This window comes from Clarias gariepinus, chromosome 10 (genome assembly GCF_024256425.1).
Source record: "Clarias gariepinus isolate MV-2021 ecotype Netherlands chromosome 10, CGAR_prim_01v2, whole genome shotgun sequence".
Taxonomy (NCBI): Eukaryota; Metazoa; Chordata; class Actinopteri; order Siluriformes; family Clariidae; genus Clarias; species Clarias gariepinus.
The window spans coordinates 11,765,526-11,787,323 of NC_071109.1; the positions used below are offsets into that span (position 1 = coordinate 11,765,526).

At 38.5% G+C, this 21,798-nt stretch overlaps 1 protein-coding gene across 4 annotated transcripts in view; it reads left to right on the forward strand.

Moving 5' to 3' along the window:
• The window catches only part of gria3b (glutamate receptor, ionotropic, AMPA 3b), a 127,623-nt gene that overhangs the window by 76,141 nt on the left and 29,684 nt on the right, over nt 1-21,798 (forward strand). For all 4 annotated transcript variants that reach the window (XR_008361204.1, XM_053505392.1, XM_053505393.1 and 1 more), the window contains exons 5-11: nt 6,691-6,744; nt 7,904-8,065; nt 9,314-9,481; nt 9,682-9,786; nt 10,507-10,614; nt 14,177-14,383; nt 19,117-19,490. Coding sequence is in view for 3 of the 4 variants with exons in the window: in XM_053505392.1 (XP_053361367.1) it covers nt 6,691-6,744; nt 7,904-8,065; nt 9,314-9,481; nt 9,682-9,786; nt 10,507-10,614; nt 14,177-14,383; nt 19,117-19,490 (1,178 nt within the window). In the remaining variant the exon portion in view is untranslated. The remainder of the gene's footprint in view (nt 1-6,690; nt 6,745-7,903; nt 8,066-9,313; nt 9,482-9,681; nt 9,787-10,506; nt 10,615-14,176; nt 14,384-19,116; nt 19,491-21,798) is intronic.

A 21,798-nucleotide genomic window follows, 5' to 3' on the forward strand; every position in this document is an offset into this window, starting at 1 on the left:
TACTACACTTAAAGAGTATCTCACAAAACAGAAAAAAATTACTAAATATATTGAATCCATAACTTAAACAAGGTTTCATGAATTTGCTGCTAGTTATCCAGTGGCCTCATTTTCTTTATTTTTTCATCTAAATGTCACCTAGAAAATTAATATTATTACAGATTAATTTTAATTAAGTCAATATTCTGTGGCTTTTCAGCCATTCAGATGAGCTTATTTTTCTAAATGACTTGAAATTCCTTCATGTTGGTTGCATGATTATTGCACCACTTATTGAATTAGTGAATTAACCAGAAACGCTGATTAGATTTTAAGAAATGCCTTCTAAGCTCTTATCTTCTTATATTTGATTGCAGGGGGAAAAAAAGATAACATAAAAAAAAATCGCTCTACCAGACCCAGTTTCAGGAACGTTTTAGAATTATCATAAAATCTAAGCTCGTACATTTTCACTTGTGTTTAAAGTTGTCTGTCAAGATTAATTTCACCCAAAGCTCAATGTTACCCCTGGAAAAAAGGCGTTTAATAAAAGAGTCCTAGGCGTGCACAATGGAATGTGTTGAACATTCAAAGCTCCAGATTACTTTGATTGGACTTCTAACATTCACATTAATTGATTGCTGTCTTCCACGGGTACATTTTTGTCTGCACAGACAGCAAAGATGTTCTTGCCAGAGAAATCAAAGGAGCAAGTGATCCCACCTCAACAGACTGACACTAGCATGCAAAACTGGGCCAAGCTGGAGAGGTCAGGAATAGCAGTGAGCTGGCTTCCTTTGATTTAAAGCAAACCCAAGAAGGCTGAGGGCTTAAAAGCTTTGCCACAGACTTTAGCTCAAGGGACCATTTAATATCTCAGCTCAAAGAACTTAGGAGTATGAAAGGGTTAAGCTATGGACATCCAAAACACTCCCACTGCTTCCATTCAGTTTTAAAGAGGATGTGTTCTGTCTAGTCTGCCGAGCATTTTGGTACTGGGTCTTCAGTTAAATACCATGATGAAGGAATGATAGACTAACAGCCATCACAAATGGAAATCAATCAAATGCTGCATTGGTTTAATGTCTCCATGGTTTAATATGGTAGTTCGGCCATAGTTGGAGGGTTCTGCGTAACGCAGAGTGTAGGATTATTATATCCATTTTTCTTCTTAAATCATATTTATACACTCCAATCTCATTCTGAGCATAAAAATAATAATATTGTGCTGGCAGCTTGTTCATCACTCAGGAGGAGAAAAACAAGGCTATACTGTATATGTTTTGATAATGTCATTTTCCTTTAGTAATTATATGATCTTATTTCACTTATTTTCAGCGGACCTTTTGAGGTATTTAATGGCAACATATAACCAGATTACTGAACCTGGTTCGACGACTGTCTGCGACTTCAATTACTCAGTATAATTAATACGTGTTTCACAAGTATTATCACTTATTACATAACTGTATGAATGGTATGAGTTGTCTATAAAAGTACACAATTCCTGTACTTGAGTGAACGTAGAAATAGCCTAGCTAAAAATTACTTAAAAAAAAAGTAAAAGACTTCCAAGTAAATTTGTAGAGTATCAAAAGCACAGAGCACTGTAAATATTATCTCTCTATAGCCTTAGGCACAATAAAAGTCTCTCTTTCTCTCTCTCTGCTTCCAAACTAGGAACGTGCTGTCTGAAAGCACCTCCACTTCTGATTTCAAACATCTGCTACGATTGCTCGTTTTTACAGGGGAAGGCAAATCAAGCAATTACATATAATATTCAACACGTAGTGATATTGCACATATCAAAGATCAAATACTATGGATATCGGCTATATTAAATAATAGCTATATCAAATACTACACACAACAGTGGGTATGTAACATAATATTTGTTCTATGGCGTAGTAAAGTAAAAGTAAAAACTATCCCCTAATAGAGCTAATCAAGTAAAGTACATTTATATAAAAACTGTACCTAGGTATAGTAACAAAGTAAATGTACTTAGTTACCATCCGCTTCTGTGGATCATGCAGTAATTTAATTTATTATATTTCCTCATCAGCCCTGGAAATGAAATTTCGTCTATGTCGGCGTTTTCTTGGGCTAAAGCTTGTACCAGTGGCAAATGTATTTTTCTCTGGGATGAATCCAGGTTAGTATCCAGACCAGTCCAGTACCAGATTAGTAATCAGTGAAAAATACACTCAGTGCCATTTTTTTTTTTTTTTAGAAATAGGCTCCCTTGGCTCTCAAAACAGCTTCAGCTCTCAAACCTTCTGCCAAACATTATTTTGAAACTGCATCACATTTTTTAGGTGCACTTGATGATATCCATATCTCCATATACACAGTACTGTATATTATATATAAAAAAAAAGGTGTTCCATTGGATTCAGATCTGGGAAGGCCACCGAACATCACTGAACTCTCTCTGTTTGAGATTATGTTTGCTTTATGATATGGTGCATTATCATGCTGAAAGTTGCCATTTGAAAGGAGGTGCATTAGACCAACATGGAATACACATGGTCAGAAACATGAATTAAATAGGTTTAGGCATTTAAGTGATGATTGATTAAGCAATGTAACACAAGAGAGAGTGCTGTTTTCATATGACTATGTTGCAGTCGAAGGCACAAGGGCAGTGTGCAAGTGCCAAAGCCATCACAGCCGTGCTGATATCCTGAACAACAGCATGACCACAATGGGATATTGTTTTTATACCACAGTTTCACAAACACCATGTATTATGAGCAGATTACAATTTGTTTGTTTATGTAACTAGTTATTTTGCTCTTCTACGACTAGTGGAACTAACTAAGTGTAATTAACAGTTGTTAGAACACCTGTGACACAAAGTGAAATGTCTCAGTAGAATTACTGTCTATTTCACCATTCGTGGAATGCTTCTTGCTCAATCCGATTACTCAGGGGAACCTAACTGTTGTATATTTGGTATTAACAGAGCGAATGTGTGCTAAGAAAACATTCCCCACACCATTACATCACCTGAAACAGCCTGGACTGTTGCCACGAGGCAAGATACTCCCATGCATTCGTGCTGTTGATGCTATAATGTCCTTCTGCAGTGATTTATGAAAGGTTTATTGATTAGCTACAGTATGCCAAGCAGTGACTGTTATATCAGCAAGAACTGACTATGCACCAGATGTTGGACATGTGGGATCAGATTGAAATTGTATTTAGAACCAGAGGTTTGTATTAAACAATGGAAGTAGCACCATTTTGGGATTTCTCAGCTAATCAAGAAAACCACATTTCATCTCCACTATGTGCCCATTTTTGCTCACGGTACTGACGTACTGACGAAGAATACATTAGATGGACCATAAAATGCAATTTTGCTTATGTAAATTTGTACTTAAATATTATTACTATCATTAGTATAATGCCATGCCTGTAAGATTATGAAGACCTAATACTGTATAAAGAACATTTTCCACAGAAACACCGCAAGCCCCACAATACCCTTTAAAGAGTGCATTTTTAAAAAGGATGCCTGTTTGGGTTCTGACTATTCTCCCACACTAAGAGGTCGATTTTCTGTGTTAAAACTGCAAACATCCAGTCTCTCAGTATAAAAGGGCAATCACATAAGCCACAGCAGTGTGGCCGTGCATACTGATTATCATTCACCCATGCCTAATTTTGAGTCTAATTTTGTCTCATCCAATCTATGGCCTTTGCAGACAACATCAAATATCTAATGCGGGTCTAGCATTTGTGCTGAGCAGCATTTTAGTTAAAGGTCAGGCACAAGCTGACATGACCAAGCGGTTCTAGTGGGGAGACTTTTATTGAATGTCCAGAGCAAATATATTGCTTTGCCTTTTATTCCACAATCCCTTGCATTATTCTCGCTTTTGGGGCCTTGAAAGTAGACTTGAGCTTTGGGTGAGCACAAGGTCATTCGAGCTTGTCTTTGCCCATCACAGGGTAGTGAAACTTCTTTCAAGGACAAAAAGCCCACTCCTGCCTCAGGGGAACACAAGAGAGATGGAGCTGAAGGTGGGATCAATGTGTGGCACGAAGGCAGTGAAAAAGGAGATTACAGTCACGGAGAAAGTGACATTTACTGCACTTTAACTGTAACCAATCCTCTAATCCAGTCTCCTAAATGCCTCTCAAGGCTGCTCCTACAAGAATAATCCCACCTCAAAACCATGATTTTTATTTATTAGCAGCACCACTATGCAGTGGTTGCAAAACATTATACAGGCATGTCAAGCACTCTAAGCTCCCGAAGACACCTGAAACCTGAAGAGACCAGGAAGACAAAAGACCTCTCAAGGTTAGCGGATAGACTAAAACACAGACTGGAATGCAGAGGCTACAGCTCAGCTTGATATGACTTCCAGCCTTGTATTTGGAAAGGCAAATTAATTAGCATGTGTGTGCACTGCTTTTTGTGCGCAGAACTGCTGCAATCTGCAAGAGGTAAGGCCAGGTTCAGGTCTCTGGAAGAAGCGATGTCATTAAGCTCTTGCTGTGCCTGAGCTAAAGTTGTAGAGTGTTCCTGCTGGTACACAGGATGTGCGGCAGTGTTCTGCTGCCAGCTCCCGCTCAGGTGCATGAGGACCCGCAGCACGATCAGTGTGTGGGAGAGAGCTGGTACAGTCACTGGCTTCAGCCACCTTTCCTGGAGCCAAAAGTCAAGGCCATCATGTTGAACAATGTTTATCGCTTTCACTCAGTGGCATGGTGACTTGAGATCTTCATCGGAGATACTGCAGCCGAACTGTAGAGTAACTTTGGTCGTCTATGATTACGCTGGCAAAAAGAATGACGTGTCGGGAAGATTTGTAATCGGATCCACTGCGCTTTTTGTACTGCAGTTTTTTTCTCTGCACACCCCTGATACGACTAATGAAGCATCGCATAATTATTTAATGAGCCGAAAAACACAAATGTACACCATGGAAAGCGCTTGTCTAATTTATTTTTGATCTCACATAATTCTTCACACGTTCTAGTCAAAAGAATGCTTGTCAGACATCAGTAACGTCTATTTGGATTCATTTGTGACCACAAAGTCCCGTTTTTCCTGGTCTGCAATATGCTATTATCAATAACCTCTTTTTTTTATGCTGTCATATTCCTCTTGTCTCATTCAGTCCTTGTTCCATCAGTCTCTGCACTATTTCCCCTCTAGACTTTCTGTGCCTCTCTTTCTCTCCACTGGCATGACTTGAACTTGCTGTCACAGTCAGAATGGACTGACCTACTTGAGCAACCAGATAAGATCAGATTAGTGGAAGCAAAGCTCTGCTATCTCATGTGCCATTCCCTTCAGGCGGGGAACAGTCCACAGAGTCAGCAAAGGAGCCAGGCAGATATGTTTATTTGTACTCATTTCGAGCGAAGTTATGGAATATGATGATTAGGAACTATTTAACACTTTTGCAAAAAGTTTTTTCTGTTTTTATTTTTTTTCTTTTATTCATATTCAACAGGGTTTAACCAATAATGAAAAATTCATTTGTTTGAAACCTTTCCATTATGGAAGGTTAATGGCAGTTCTTGTACTGTTTAATTAATTCTGTTAATAAACATTTACACGCTGTAGGATGTAAAATGCATTTATGAAATCAGTAATTAAATCTGTTTACAAATAAAGCTTTAAAGGAGAAATGAAATATAACGTGAAATTATGTAAAAAGAATAAATAATCAATGCATCACAGGCTGACTGTTTTCTAATAACCGCATGACCTGATGGGTTTTATTCCTCTTATAGTACAGCACCGTGTTTTTCACTAATTAAAGAATAGCACATCATACTTTTGATTCATTGATGTATTTCTCTAGAAGCTGCTCTTCTCTCTCTCCTAAAATAAATAAGAAGAGTAAAGCCAGAAGCCAAAGAAGGACAGAAAATGTATTTATCAAATTTGACAGTTATAAGGTACTGACACATGAGACTGCTCTTATAGAACAATAATTAACACCATCTGACTATTCGGAACTGCAGCTTCAACACAAGATTAAATCTGTATTTTATTTATCGCTATGAAGATGGGACAATCATTTAGAACATAATGCATTTTTTTGGTTATTGAGGTGAAAAAAAAACATATGCATGTCTACTCCAGACTCTTTTTTCATTAACTGTAGCAAAACATTCAAAACTACATAAAAAAAAGAACAGCTTTGGTAGGATGTTCTTTTATCTTCTCAACTAAAAACCTGCCACTGCATAATGCTTGCAATGTTGAATTTGCATTATATGCTGGCATATATTAAACATTATTGACTTCCACAATAAGTGAGTTTGGAGTAAATGAATCTCCCGGTACAGAGAAATTGTTGAAACCTTTCTCCGTGATAACTGCACATACTCTACAGATGCGGCAGACAGACGTTACGTTTCTCCTAACATACATACTGTATAAAGTAGCACCTAAATACGGGACATAACCGTTTCTGGCTATATTTCGTACACAAGAAAAGCACACAATGAAGATAAAACTAGACTTTTTATTCGCAGCATGACAACACCTCAGGCAGCCCTACGAGAGTGAAGAGACATCCATCAGCATTTAGCTCCTTTGTCACCTCACAGGAGGCTGCCTCTGTGTTTAAGACGGTCTGCTATGCAAACGGCGCTGAGAGAGCTTAACACAGCGTCTTGTATCTGCCTGATGGCTCTTACATGGATGGCTAACCATTATTGATTTTTCTCCCTCAGGTCGTCACCCTGGGCAAGAACAGCCGAGGCTACCATTACATTCTGGCCAATTTGGTGAGTCTCTCCCATAAGCTTTACCTTCCTCTGGGAATCTGAAAGGATATACAAAGATCTGTAGGAAAAACAGTTATGGCCTACACTGAGTAGGTGTTACTTTATCTAAATCTTGAATAAATTAATGGCTCTGAGCGCCTCGATACAATGCATTTGTACCTCTTACTGTATCTAACTACACTTTGAATAAAGACACTTTAAATAAAGACACTGTAGCATTCACACCCATGAGGCTTGAATTGTATATATACATATATCCTATTCGACTTAATAAAGAGCTAGTGTTCCATGGCAATATGTCCCCATGTGATTTGCTGTCTTTTTTTTTTTTTTTGCAAAAATGTGAGATTTGATGAAGTTAGAAACAGCACAGTTGTCAAGATCATGATAGCATTTTAGGTCTGGGGAAAACTAGGGGAAAAAATCTCCCAATGTTTTGTATGTAGGTAGATGGTTGAATAATTGGTTGGATAAATGGATGGATGGATGGATGGATGGATGGATGGATGGATGGATGGATGGGTGGATGGATGGATGGATGGAGGGATGGAGGAATGGAGGGATGGATGGATGGATGAATGGATGGATGGATGGTTGGGTGGATGGATGGATGGATGGATGGGTGGATGGAGAGATGGATGAATGGAGGGATGGATGGATGGATGAATGGATGGATGGATGGTTGGGTGGATGGATGGATGGATGGATGGGTGGGTGGGGAATTAAAAATGTTTCATTCAACTTAAATGTATTTATTTATTTAATTGTTTCATTGTGTATATCTTTTCTGCATTATTTATTCGCATTTTTTTCTATTTTACATAATAAAAATCATGCTAGTAGTAGTTATTTGCATGCAGATTGCTTAATCGCTTAGTTCTTCATGCTTTTCAAGCAATTTTAAACAAGGCCAACCGTATGGTTCATATGAAATCAACCCTACGGATGCCTCAGGCTCCTCACGGCTCTATTTATTTAAATCTCCATCATAACCAATATGGGGCTTATCTTGCCTTTTTGCAATATACCAAATATAAATGCAGATGATTTCACCATGTACAGTAGTAATAAGCTAACAAGAAATTTGTTCAATTTCTTTCTATCATTTTATCTTTTTCTCAGTTTCTTCTATTCTTTATTGTTTCCTTTCTCTTTTTAGGGCTTCGCCAATGTGAGCCTGGACAAGGTGTATGTTGGCGGCGCAAACATAAGTGGCTTTCAAATAATCAATCCTGAAAACCCTGTCGTGCAGCAGTTCCTACAGCGCTGGGACCGGTTAGATGAAAGAGAATTCCCAGAGGCGAGGAACACACCTCTGAAGGTAAGCCTTTCATGTCGTACACTGGAAAAAGCATCATTATGTCTTATCGACAGCCTTCTGTTTTCCCATTTCTGTCTCTTTTCCCTTTCGCTTCTCTTTCCTTCAGTAGTCATCGCTACTGTTGTCTTCTCTTTCCTCCTGCTTCCTTTTCTTTCTTGTATCGTTTTCATCGTCAGCTTTCCCACCCCCTCAAAACAGTCAATATATTGATGTCTGGTCTAAGCCGGGTTAGAACCAGGGCTTCAATTTACATCTAATTAAACAAAAATCAGCAAAGCAATAGATTTAAAGTGGTTCTTCAGTAAGTCATGCAGGTGTGGGCTGACATCAAATAGCCAAATAGGTCAAGGAGGGATCTTGAGCTGGATTTGGCATGAAATGATTATATTAAGGGATGATCTAATATATAGCAGCATCAAAGTAGCAGTGAATAAACATGGACGGGATATCTGGGTCTTCACTCCGCAATGCAACCCACCCTTTCTTAAATTCACTTCAAGTCCTTCCAAGAATCTCTATGTAAGCTTTCTGAATGTAATAGGGGAAGAAAAACTATTGCTCACTGCAAATTAGTAGATGTCAGTGTGTTCCAGGCTCCTTTGGTAAGATGCAGCGTAATTACAGGTGTCACCTCACAACAACAATAGGACTGAAATACTGTTCCACACAATGCTAAACATTTTACACTTCACTGTAATTAGAACCCAATTTAGAGCCGTTTCCACAAGCAGAAACAATGCACTTTTGTAAATATGAATAGAACAGCATGACACAAATCTTTTTTCTGTTTAATGTCAGACCAAGTTATGATTATATGTCGTGATGCTTCGCAATTATCCTGTATAGAGCAGCGCAAGCTAGATACATGTACGTACATGGGATGAGTTGCTGGTTTTATCCTTGAACATATTGTTGTTCCGGCTTAATGTGGAAGGTTTGTAAAGTGTTAACTGAGCTGAGTTCCAGTCTTCGAGGCTTCATTGTTCAGCTACATAGTTTTCTGCACACGGTGCTAATATGGGCTATATTAATACACCTGATTTAACTCGCAAAGGACTTGATAATTAGTTCCCGAGTTGCACCAGGTGCCTAAGAACAAAGACAGCACTAATTTCTTCAGTGCACGAGCTCCCAGTGAACGTGACAAAAAGGAAGGTTGTAGTTCAGCTCGTCCCAAAGACTCAGCATGGGGACTGGTGGACAGGGAGGAAGATTGCGCAGTACTCATCTCACGGTGTCTCTGTGCAGTACACCTCTGCTTTGTCCTACGACGCCATCCTGGTGATAGCAGAGGCGTTCCGGTACCTGCGGCGCCAGCGCGTGGACGTCTCGAGGCGGGGCAGTGCTGGAGATTGCCTGGCCAATCCAGCAGTACCCTGGAGTCAAGGCATCGACATCGAGAGGGCTCTCAAAATGGTAGGAATATTCGCACTGCATCTCAGCTCTCCATGTCTTGTTCTTTCCCCAATCTGAAATGAACTGTTCAAGTATGCCGGCTCACCTCGCTACTGTAAATGACTCTATTGCAATTCACTGCCACTTTCCATTTGGCCTTTGAGGATTGAAGTGTTGCCTATTATTTCATCAGGGTTTATCTTTACTTTTTGTCTTGGCAGGTCCAAGTACAAGGGATGACTGGCAATATCCAGTTTGACAGTTTCGGCCGCAGATCAAACTACACTATCGACGTTTATGAGATGAAATCAGGAGGGCCGAGAAAGGTGTGCAAACAAATCGAAATCTTTCATAAGAGCACAGCGGAGAAGGTTTGCAAATGCGTGTCCTTTAAATGTGTCTCTCTCCTTTCCCCAATAGATGGCTCAATTTCTCCCACGTCAATTACGCTTCTTTCCTCATCACAGCCTGATGCAATGCAAACATTATTGTTCTTTTACTAAGCACTTAACACTATTGACTGCAATCTAGCAGCGGTATAGCTTAAAAACGCTGGATTGTTAATAGAAGCGAACCAATGCTTTATTTGAGTCACTACATCTATTAATCTGAGGATAAACAAGTAGCACTTCATGCCACCAAATGACATTTAAGCAGCACACTCCTCACTCTTCATTTTCTTGTTCTGTTTTTCTAACGCACAGCTGATTTGTGTATGTGCAGTTCTCCGAGCGGCCCAGTGCTTGTATAGTAAGCATTGTCCATATTTAAAAGCTCCCTGCCAGACATACTCCTACTCCTTCCTCCACTTCCATTTAACAGGAGGCAATAGCAGCTCCGGCACCTAATGCCATTTTAATGAACATAGTCTTATGAGAGAACGCCTTTATAGCTTAATACATCTCCAGCAGGCTCTTTAGCTTCCTGTCTGTACGTGAAATAATAATTTTTAAAGGAGTGGGGGGGAGCTGTGGGCTGAGGGAAGCATTAATGTGCTTAAAATGGCTGTTGTTTCGATAATAACAAAAATGTTTTCCCTTTTGCAGATCGGGTACTGGAACGAGTTTGAGCGCTTTGTAAATATAATGGATCAGCCGTACAGCAACGATTCGTCCTCAGTGGAAAACCGAACAATTGTGGTCACTACTATTATGGTACACGTTCCACAATGTTTTAAATGTGTCCCATATTCTGCCACTCAGGGTCATGGTGTAGACTCACAGATTGATACATTCTGTCCTGGGCGGCTAGAAGTATATTTCTTTTGCGTTGCTTTCCATCCACTCACTACACGTTGAAACAGTCAAAGGGCAAAAAGACACGATGAGTGTTTCAACTGTATCCGTGTGGGTGACAAAGCATTTTGATTTTCCATATTCCAGTGGCCTGTCATAGCAGTGACATCACAATAACGGCATTTGGTATGATGGTAATGTTTTTTTTTTTTTCGTTTTTTTTTTTTTATATATATACGTTTCTGTTTCCATCATCAAACCTGACATACAGTGCATACGTAAGTAAGACCCGTCTCCACTCATCAAGTAAATGGTCATGACATGTGGAATCCAGCAGCCGGCAAAATCACAGGCAGTGATTCGAAAGGTTCAATGGTTTGTCTGAGACAAAGTAAAGAATCAGGGGTAATCACCAGGCTAGCCTTATGTTTACCGACTGCATTTCATTTCTTCTTCTTTTTTTTTATTTTATACTGACTGAGAAATTGCATTGCTACTGAAAATTCTTTACCATTTGCTATCATGAAGACTCTTTGATTGCGACGTTCAATTTGATTTATGCTTCCAAAGCAAGCACAGAACCACTCTCTAGAACAAAACATAAGATGTAATCATGTTGTCTCTCAACTACAAAAGTGTAGAATGACTTATGCATGAAAGAATAAACAGCCCGAGTTGTTTTGATCGTCACCAGATCCATACTGACTCGCTCGGAATGGGTAGTGTCCCGGAAGAGATAAGGTGAAAGGATGTATTCAGCACAAAGCAAACAAACCATTGCTACCCCACTGGCAACCAAATTGTCTCTGACTCTAATAGGGGAGCTGTGTGGGTGTGGGTGTGCATGCATGCATGTGTGTCTATGTGTGTGTGTGTGTGTGTGTGAAGCCCCATGGTTTGGTAATGATGTGCTAAAAAAAAAAAAAAAAAGCTGCTGCTGTGCCTTTAATGGAAAGACATGAGAGAAAAAAAGAAATGCTTGTGCAGTAGCGTTTGTAGTATTTATTTAGCCAGGTATTAAAGTTTGTTTTAATCCTAATTATGCCTTTATCTACTAGTATGTATGCTCTTGTTTTTTCACTTCTTTTTTTCTTTTTTTTTGCTGGAATGATATGTTCTGAAGCAGATTTGTCTGTCTCCAGTCACTGCCATTTACTTTATGAAAAGGAAATCACCTCTCAAGACCCTAACCACCAATCCAATCTCTCACCACTCACCTTACGTTCACACTAGCAAGCAACAAGTCACTTGTAGTTGGTGTTTGGGGGATAATGATTAGCTGCTACTCTTGTATTCTTGTTAAGGATGTGCACTGTTTTGTTGGTCTATGTTATTAATCTATGTGATAATTAGTTGTTTGGTATACATGCTACATGCTAGCTGTGGTGCTAGCTTCCTCTCTAGAAAGCTAACTGTACTAGCTACATACAGTACACTCACCGAAGACACAGACGTTCCTTCCCACTTCCTGCTTTGTTCTTAGTGGTAATGTCTGACATTTATTAAAAGGTTTAATATGACGGAATACGATGAAGCCACAGTTTAAAGAAGAATTTTTCAACTGTAAATGGATACTAGCATGGTGGCTTAGCGGTTAGCACTGCCTTGCACCTCAGGGTCTGTGTACTGTACATGGAGATTGCATGTTCTTTTGTGCTTAATGGGTTTCCTCCGGGTACTCCAGTTTCCTCCCACAGTCCAAAGACATGCACATTAGGCTGATTGGCATTCTTAAATTGCCCTTAGTGTGTGCATGAGTGTGTCAGTGTGTGTATGTGTGCCTTGCGATGGATTGGCACCTTGTCCAGGGCACCTCTATCCATAGAGCGCAACCATGCAACCTTCAAAGCCCAAAGGATCCTCTGCCAACATCCTGGTCTCAGACACCCCAGCATCCCTACAGCTCCACAGCCTTTAGGATCCACACCATGAGGGGCCAGAGTCACCCTGGTGCCACAAGGGGAACCTTAAAACGTGGTGGTTTTAATGTTTATATTGATAATGTTATGGCTGATCAGTAGATTCGGTAAAAACTATAATAAAACTAATAAACATATAACATGTTATATAATAAATAATATTAATTCATGTTAAAAACAAAATCATAAATAAATAAATAATACACTCTAATAAATATTGTTCATGCATATTATTAGTAAAAAAAATTATATTATCTTTGGTGTTATTAGAAATAATTATATCACAGTATAATTCTATAGTTTATTAGAAAAAGAATCAAAATAATTAATGTTAAAATATGTTAAAGTATGACTTTATATATCAAATCATATAGTATAAATTTTTACTTATAACTAACATTAATTAATGTGTTTATTTTGTACTATATAATTTAGAAGATACTGTATATATAATAATTATAGTTATAATTACAATTATGATATAATAAAAAAAAATGCTTGTATATTTTAATATTGAAAGTAAACAGTTAAATAACCAAAATAGAATTTTAACAATAAACAAATTAAATAGCCAGTAATAATAGTAATTATTATTATTATTAATGTTATAATCATTATTATTATAATGACTATATTATTATGATAATAATAATAATAATAATAATAATAATAATAATAATAGTCTATGTTTCCGCCTTACTACATCAACATTTTATATGAGAGATTTGTGACGTTACTTAACATGTGATTTTATTACATAACATGACAGTTGAGCAACTGAGCTATTGTTAGTTTAATTTAACCAGTTTGGCACATGTAAGCAGTGTTGTTTCCTGCTATTATATTATTATATTCCTGCTATTCCTGCTTGCCATTACTGGGTCTTACCAAATTAACATTTAATTAAGAATATATCAATGCAGTTTTGTTTTGGTGCATTGTCTTTTTAAATAGATTAAATTGTTATCTGTCACATATATACGTACATATAAAGTGAACCTGTTAGCTGTCACTTACTGTTGCTTGTTAGTGTGAATATGGGGTTAGATAATGCAGCTCAGCCCCCACTCTATAGCTCAAACTCCAACGCAGAGGAAGTGTGTGTGTGGGTCAGTCTGTGTTTGTTGCATTCTTCACCATTCATCTTCATGACCATATTGTTGGTAGGGGCTGGGTGCATTAACAAAGGGGTCTTGCCATGATCACATGACCCCATATTTACTCTCTCTGTCCCATCCATCCGTTTCTGGATGTCACGCTGTTTGATTTTTATACAAGTGTGATTTTTATGTGTTTGTCTGAGGTACAGTATGACCTAGAACGAGAATGGAGATCTAGAACATAAAAATGACTGTATGACTGTGTGTGCGTATGTGTGTGTATGTGTGTGTTTGTGTGTGTGAGAGAGAGAGAGAGAGAGAGCGCAAAAGAGAAGAAAAGTAAACCGGTCTGTATATGATTACCCTGCACGCCCTTGCATGCTCTTCACTGTTCAGCTGTCATTCGGCTCTGGTGACTGCTGCGCACAGGTGACAATAAACCAGTGTGTGTTTGATTAACAGGAAGCGCCGTATGTGATGTACAAGAAAAACCATATGCATCTGGATGGCAATGACAAGTATGAAGGCTACTGTGTCGATTTAGCTTCTGAGATAGCCAAACACGTCGGGATTAAGTACAGACTGTCTATAGTCATGGACGGCAAGTATGGCGCCCGCGACCCAGAGACCAAGACGTGGAACGGGATGGTGGGTGAACTAGTATATGGGGTGAGTACCAGTTGATTTTTTACCAGCTTACTCCTCTCCACTAACTCATTTTCCTCCTATGACAACTGATTGTATATGTGCATGTTGGGAAATTTACTAAAGATGTGTATTTTACTTCAATGTTAATGTCTAAGTGAAAAATAGGAAAGGAGCTGTGCACAGCCACGGGCAAGGGTATGGGCTAAGATGTTCCAAAAGAGAACTGTGGAAGACAGGTGTTGTCATTAATCTTTATATAAATAGGACTACTCTGTCAGTGTGCTATTTTATGTTAAAATGTAATGAATGATCTTAAAGGAGTATTACGAACCAATCTTATACTTGTTATTTCACTAATTTCTGTTGTTGTTATTATTTTAAGCTTTTTCTGACCTAAAATGCAATATTTAACATATAACAATAACCTAGGGTGGTACAGTAGCTTAGCGGTTAGCCATTCTGCTTTGCACCTCCATGTTTGGGGCTTTGAATTTCGCCTTGGGTATGTGTGTGTGTGTGTGTGTGTGTGTGAAGTTTGCATGCTCTCTCCTTGCTTGGTGGGTTATCTTCGGTTACTTCGTTTCCATCCTTAGTGCAAAGACATGCTGTGTAGTCTGACCGATTTTTTCCAAATTGCCCATAGGGTGAGATTAAATGTGTGAACGTGTGTGTATGTGTGTGTGTGTGCACCTGTGCCCTGCAATGGATTAGCACACCATCTGCATTATTCCCTGGTTTGTGCCCTGAGCTTCCGGGTTTAGGAAACAGGCCCCCTACAGACCTACACAGAATGAGCTGGCCATTTAAGTTCTGCTGTTCCAAACTTGTCTTCATGGAGTTCGCTTTGTGGTCACCAGGCCATAGTTTTATAAAACACATATGAGTTTGATGGTCAAATGTCCAGGAACCTTTATCCATATAGTGTGTGTAGTTTGTGGTTTAAAATCAGTGTTATTAACAACCATGCACCGTGAAATTTTCGACACATGTAAATTTACTGTGGAGGCACGGTGGCCTAGTGGTTAGCACTATTCCCTTGCACCTCCAGGATACGGGTTCGATTCCTGGCCAGGTACAATTCCCATCTCTGTGTGCATGGAGTTTGCATGTTCTCCCCTGCTTGGTGGGTTTCCTCCAGGTACTCCGGTTTAATCCCACAGTCCCAAGACCTGGATATTAGGCAAATTGGTGTTCCCAAATTGCCCGTAGTGTGTAAATGAGTGTGTAAGTGTCTATATGTGTGTGTACCCTGCGATAGAGTGGGAACCTGTCCTGGGTGTACCGCGCCTCGTGCCGTAAGTCTCCTGAGATTCTTCCACGACCCTGTATACACGATTAAGCAGTATAGACGATGAGAGAGTGAGTGAGTGAGTGAATTTACTCTCACAGTCAGGTTATGCCTGACCTGTAGTAAGCTTAAAAAGATTTTATACAGGTATGTCTACAGTATTTGAGCAGGTGCACATTAGCATTTACAATCATAAGAAAAAAGGAACTGTTGCTCTTCTTAAGTGATTAGTTTTACAGTAATTCCTAAGAAAAGGCATTACTTCATCAAAATAACACTCTTTTTTGGATTGTAATGTATTCATTCTGTGTAAAATGCAATATATAAACTACAATGGCATACTGTATTGTGCCAATGTGACAAAATTGTGGTGCAAAAAGAAATTAACAAAAGATACTTTCTGTTCTTTTCATGTCTGTTGTTTATCCTGTTCGTTTAACCTCGAACAGTCAAAAAATAAATAAAAATATCACAACGGGCATAAAAAGGTTTCAATAAGAAACAGAAATGTGTGAATTAATGAAAAAGATACAGTTAGTGTTTCCAGTTAGTATGCTGTCATTACACATATATAACAAAAGCATCTATTTATCTCGAAGCGGGCGGCCAAAGCCAGCAGTGAAATTGTGCTTCGTGGTCCGCTGCCTCACAGCGTGCTGTCCACTGATTCATCTTAGCATCACTACATCAGAAAGCCACTTTGACTGCTTGTTCCAGGGCAAGCATCCACTTTTTGCATTTGTCAAAGCGCTCCGGTGCTGTAAATGCAGGCAAAGCCAGCGAAATCATTCCTGATGCTTCCGGCCTGCACCGAAGACGGACGGGCCGTATATAAAATGCATGAGGGTTGGGTTACCTCATCTGTTCAATTTTCTAACTATCAGGCAAAGAAATTGCCTGGTTTTGATGTGCTGTGGGTTGAAATTACACTCAAAATGAGGAGGAAAAAATGTCCACTCAGGGTAGGAGAAGAAGCCAAAATATCCTGTTTTAGTCTGGAACAGAACACCTGTTGTGCTACATCCCCAGGTCTGATACTGGTATGACTTACTGGCCAGGAAATTAATGTCATTCTCTTTGCATTTTAAAGGCCACGTTTATAAGTTGGTCTGTATAGGGTTTCGTTGTTGTTGCTCAGTATTGATTGTCATGCTGAGATCCGCACCAGTTTAAATTGGTTTTATTACGTGGCATAATGATGCGTGAGCCGGATTACAGTTTGTTGATTTTTTTTTTTCTTCGGTTTCTATTTGCTCAAGTTTTTCTTTATCTTCAGTTTAGTATTATGAGCAATGATGCACAATACAAAGTCATCCACAAATCAATAGTTTATACCACAAGCTGTTTTTTGAGTCACTTGAATGTTGTTACAACAGCAGCTTATTTTCTACATTTACACGGTTGCTACGATAAGCTAGCAAAATTAATCATTTAGACCGAAAGCACAGTATGAACACAGATGCCTCACTAATACTAATAATAATTATAACATGAAATAATAATTATTATTTTTATTATAACAATAATGTTCCTACTACTTGTTATATATATATATATATATATATATATATATATATATATATATATATATATCAGTCAGATCTTATAAAACTGCAACATACTGTACAGTATATTTAGACACCCTGATCTGTACATTTCTATCGCATTATACATCTGAGCAGTTGACAGTTAAGGGCATTAATCAAGGGCCCAACAGGGATGTGAACCTGGGACCTTCTGAACTGTAGTCCCATGCCTTAACCACTAAGCTACCCCTGACCTTACAGTACTGTGTGGAAGCCTTGATTTCGTCATATAAAAGTTGATATTATAATAAAAAAAATGTAAATTGAATGAAATAAATAAAAAGAAATGTTTTACTGTCACAGACTGCAAAGTATCCGCGGAAACAATAAAAAAATTGATTGTTTTTTTGTTTTTTTAAGCGTGGTGTAGCTGTTAACACTGTGGCATCACACCCCCTAGCATTTGATTCCACAGATTAGGCCATATGACGTTTCCAAATTGCCCGAACTCTGTAAGTGAGTGTGTGTGTGTCTTCGTGCACTGCAATGAATTGGCACCTTTTCATTTCCCCTCTCGTCTGTTCCATTGACTCAGCTTTACAAATCACTTGCATGATCATATGTAATCCGCGGGACCTGTTTCCCACTGGGTCCTGCCCAGTTTGATATTTTTTATGCTTGAATAATTTATAGGTCAGTGTGGTCTTAATAAACAAAAACATTCCTCTGAAACTGCTCAAGTACTGGGACTAGACTGAAAATGAAGGCCCAAAAAGTAATTCAAGAAGCCGGAAAACTAATCCTTAAGACTCCATAAAAAATACAAGAAAGTCTGTCTCTTTGGAAGCAAAATATAAAAAAATGACGTGTGGCTCAAGACTTTTGCACAGTACTGTACTGTATATGATGACCATTTGCCATAACAGGCGTGTTCAGGGCACATTTCACCATGGATTTAGGGAAGAAAAAAAAAACGATCATGTCTAATTATTTATCCATAGTGCAGGAGGAAGAGAGCCAAGGCGTGTTTCTGCCTTACTGATAAATCACTTCTGGTAGACACTTAATTAGCTATTTAAATGCAAATTATTCTATGATTTATTGAGACAGTACGCCAGTGTTTCACTCACTACTGACTGCAAGATAAAAAGAAATGAATATTTGCAAGGAGCTTTTATACCCACCAGTCACCTGCAAAGTTTCCTTGACCTTATCCTGCCTTATTGCATAACTAATCACTTCCTGCCGGAGGAGAGACCCGCGATCCGGGATCTCTTGCTGACCTTACACTCGAATGCCCTCGAGAGACAAAGCTACAGATTCCGCTTGTCACATCTCAAAGTCCATAGTTCCCAGAGCAGCAGTTGGTGACGCATGAGGAAAGTGTTTTGCAAAAGATTTGCAGTCTCCTTTAGGCCTGATGAAGTGGAGGTCAGCACAAGGCTTAAGCCATTGAATTGCTTGTGAAAGCTCAGCTGTCTTTTCTGTGCTCTGCAGTCAAAACTGCTATGCTTTGCATATCTTTTTTTAAAATGCTCTGGGGCAGTGGATGTCTTCGTTTTTAACAGGAGCCTTTTTATAAGTTCTGCTACAGTGTTTGGGAACTGTACCCTAGGGCAAAGGCAAAGCATTTATTTAGAATCTTTTTTTTTTTTTTTTTTGCTTCAGTTTGCCCACATACAAGAAGACGGGATAATACCCATCGTTAAGCATTCAAAATAACACTCATTTGTGTGATGAGCTTATTGAAGTGGTAAAGACTACTAAATACTGAAAACAGTGACTGATTTAAAGCATCCTATTTAAGTAGGCCATTTGTTAACTTCTGGATGTGCATATTTGTCTTGCAGATCTACTGGCCTTAACAAGCACTGTCCATTCCCCCTATTTATTTATTTATTTATTTGTTTGTTTGTTTGTTTGTTTGTTTGTTTTTACAGAGAGCGGACATAGCCGTCGCACCACTGACTATTACGCTTGTTCGAGAAGAAGTCATCGATTTTTCAAAGCCCTTCATGAGCTTGGGCATTTCTATCATGATCAAGAAACCTCAGAAGTCCAAGCCAGGTGTGTTCTCCTTCCTGGACCCCCTGGCGTACGAGATCTGGATGTGCATCGTCTTCGCCTACATCGGCGTGAGTGTGGTGCTTTTCCTCGTGAGCCGCTTCAGTCCGTACGAGTGGCATCTGGACGAGACAGATGAAGCCAAAGACCCCCAGACTCCTCCTGACCCGCCTAATGACTTTGGGATTTTTAACAGCCTGTGGTTCTCTCTCGGTGCATTCATGCAGCAGGGCTGTGATATCTCACCAAGGTTGGTGGCCTTCTAGCAATTAAAAAATCCAACCATCCATCATCCTACTGTGAGACTGAATGTCCAGTTTAAATACCTGGGCGTTTGTTTGGAATAGTTTAGGAAATGTAATGCAGTGTTGACCAGTTTAATACACTTTGCAATGAACGCTGCTGTATCTGTGATAATGAGATCCATGCTCAGTAGGATACCCAGAAAGGAAAAGCTTTGTTTCTTTCCTATTAAAATTGTTGACTCTCTATTACACATTTTACACAAGACTCCTCGGAAGCACAGGCAGTAGATGGGCTGCAGTCTGAGATCAATCCAGCCGTTCACAGATCATTGATCACATACATTAGTGTCATGTGTACAGGACGATGCATTAACAAAAACAGAGTGCAATAATGACAGAAGACGAAAAAACTTTATATGTAAGCATATTGATATTTGGTTTTTAGGTGCATTTTACTAGAAAAAGGCCGAAGCAAGAAAGCTACAGATAAGCTGTACATGGTAACACTTTAAGGTTTACCTAATAAACTATTAATATTTAGTTGATTATACAACAGTTAGTTCCAACCGAGTAATCTGATTGGATGAGAGGCATTTCGAAAGCGTTGATAATACCTATTAGCAGCACTGGGATATCACCCCGCATCACAGGTTTTCTAATAACTGTTAATTACACTAACTGTCACTCACAGGATAGGTGGAATTAGGTTGTGGTATTACTGTGGTATTACTAATACTGGGGCGAGAGCAGCTTCCTGCCAAAACGGTCACTAACTGTCGGTCACCGGCTCCACCAAAATAACTGGTTAAATAAACAAACAAATAAAAATCTGTTGATAATAAATGCCGTTTGTGAAACTGTTATATAAAAGCAATATCACACTCAAGGTCGTGCTGTTGTACTAAATATCAGCACAGCTGCAATGCCTCGGGCTTCTCATGACAACATCGTGTGTTATTTTATTTTAAATGTTGTATATGGTATATGCTGTGTTGCTGAACTCACCATTTGATTTGTTGTTGTAAAATTTTCGTAAATTATGGTATAAGAGTTAAATTAAAAGGCCGCTGATGAAACAACTGTTTATAGCTATAATAATATAAGTAATATAATTTTTAGACATATCCTAGTTCTACAAGAGAACAATCAAAATGAAAAAAATTACGTCATAGTCATCAAAATAATGTTTAGACATTCTTGGCACACTTGCCATTAGCTTTTCTTTTACTTTTGTTTATAATCTTGTTGTTATTCATATCTTTATCCTTTATTAAGCAATATTAATGTTAATGGTCGTCTCTGCAGTACTCTGCATACACCTGAAACGGTTTCAAGCTGTTCCTAAATACAGCAGCAGGAAGCTGATTAATTAGGACTCCATCACGCTGCAGTCTGTCACAGATCATTTTGCACATCTCCAAATATTTCTCCTGTGGAGCTTGTCGAAGCTTTATTCAAATAACAGAACTGAATGCAAACAAATGGGTTTTGCAGAAAAACGCAAAAACAAATCTAATCCTATTAAAACAAAGTTAATATCATTTAATGAGGAGGAAAACACTTTTAATGAAGACATTTTAATCATTGTAATCATTGCAATTCTTATAATGATTCATCTATAGCTGCAAAAACAGTCTGCTACCTAATCGATTACCATAAAGAATAAAATCTGAATTTAGATAAATTAAGGTAGCATATTATTATTATTATTATTATTGTTATTGTTGTTGATTTTGTTTCTGTTAAACAACCTAGTTCACTTCATTTCCTCTTCTCTGAAATGAATAAAGTGTAATATTTTTCAGTTGATGATTATATCCTGAAAATAATCTGTCTCTTTGATGATGCAGCAACACGATTCTCTTCTCTCCCCCATTGCCAATCCCAATGAAAACCAAGTAATTACATTGCATGAGTCCATAAAATCTTGCCGTGCTGTGTGACATTTATGTGTTTCAGAAGAACATGACTGATGGGAAACAGCAATCAAAGCAACCAAACAGCCAGGAAGTGTATCTATATTTTAACATAAACAGGTCCTATTTGCCTGGGGTGAAAGCGAGAAAATGAATTGAACCTAATATACAGTATTTTGCTGCTCAGGTTATGACAACGCACGATAAGTATAGATTTAGTCAGTGCAATTGCTTGAAATGCTTATTGCAGAATGGGCTGTTTAATAAAAGACTTTGGGGACCACATCAAGAAATAGAAACCCAGAACAAAACTACCTTTTGATCCTTTGGGATAATGCTTAATTTACAGTATAGATGCTCCAAGCTCTAAGCAAAGCCTCTTAGTGCTTCTAAATAA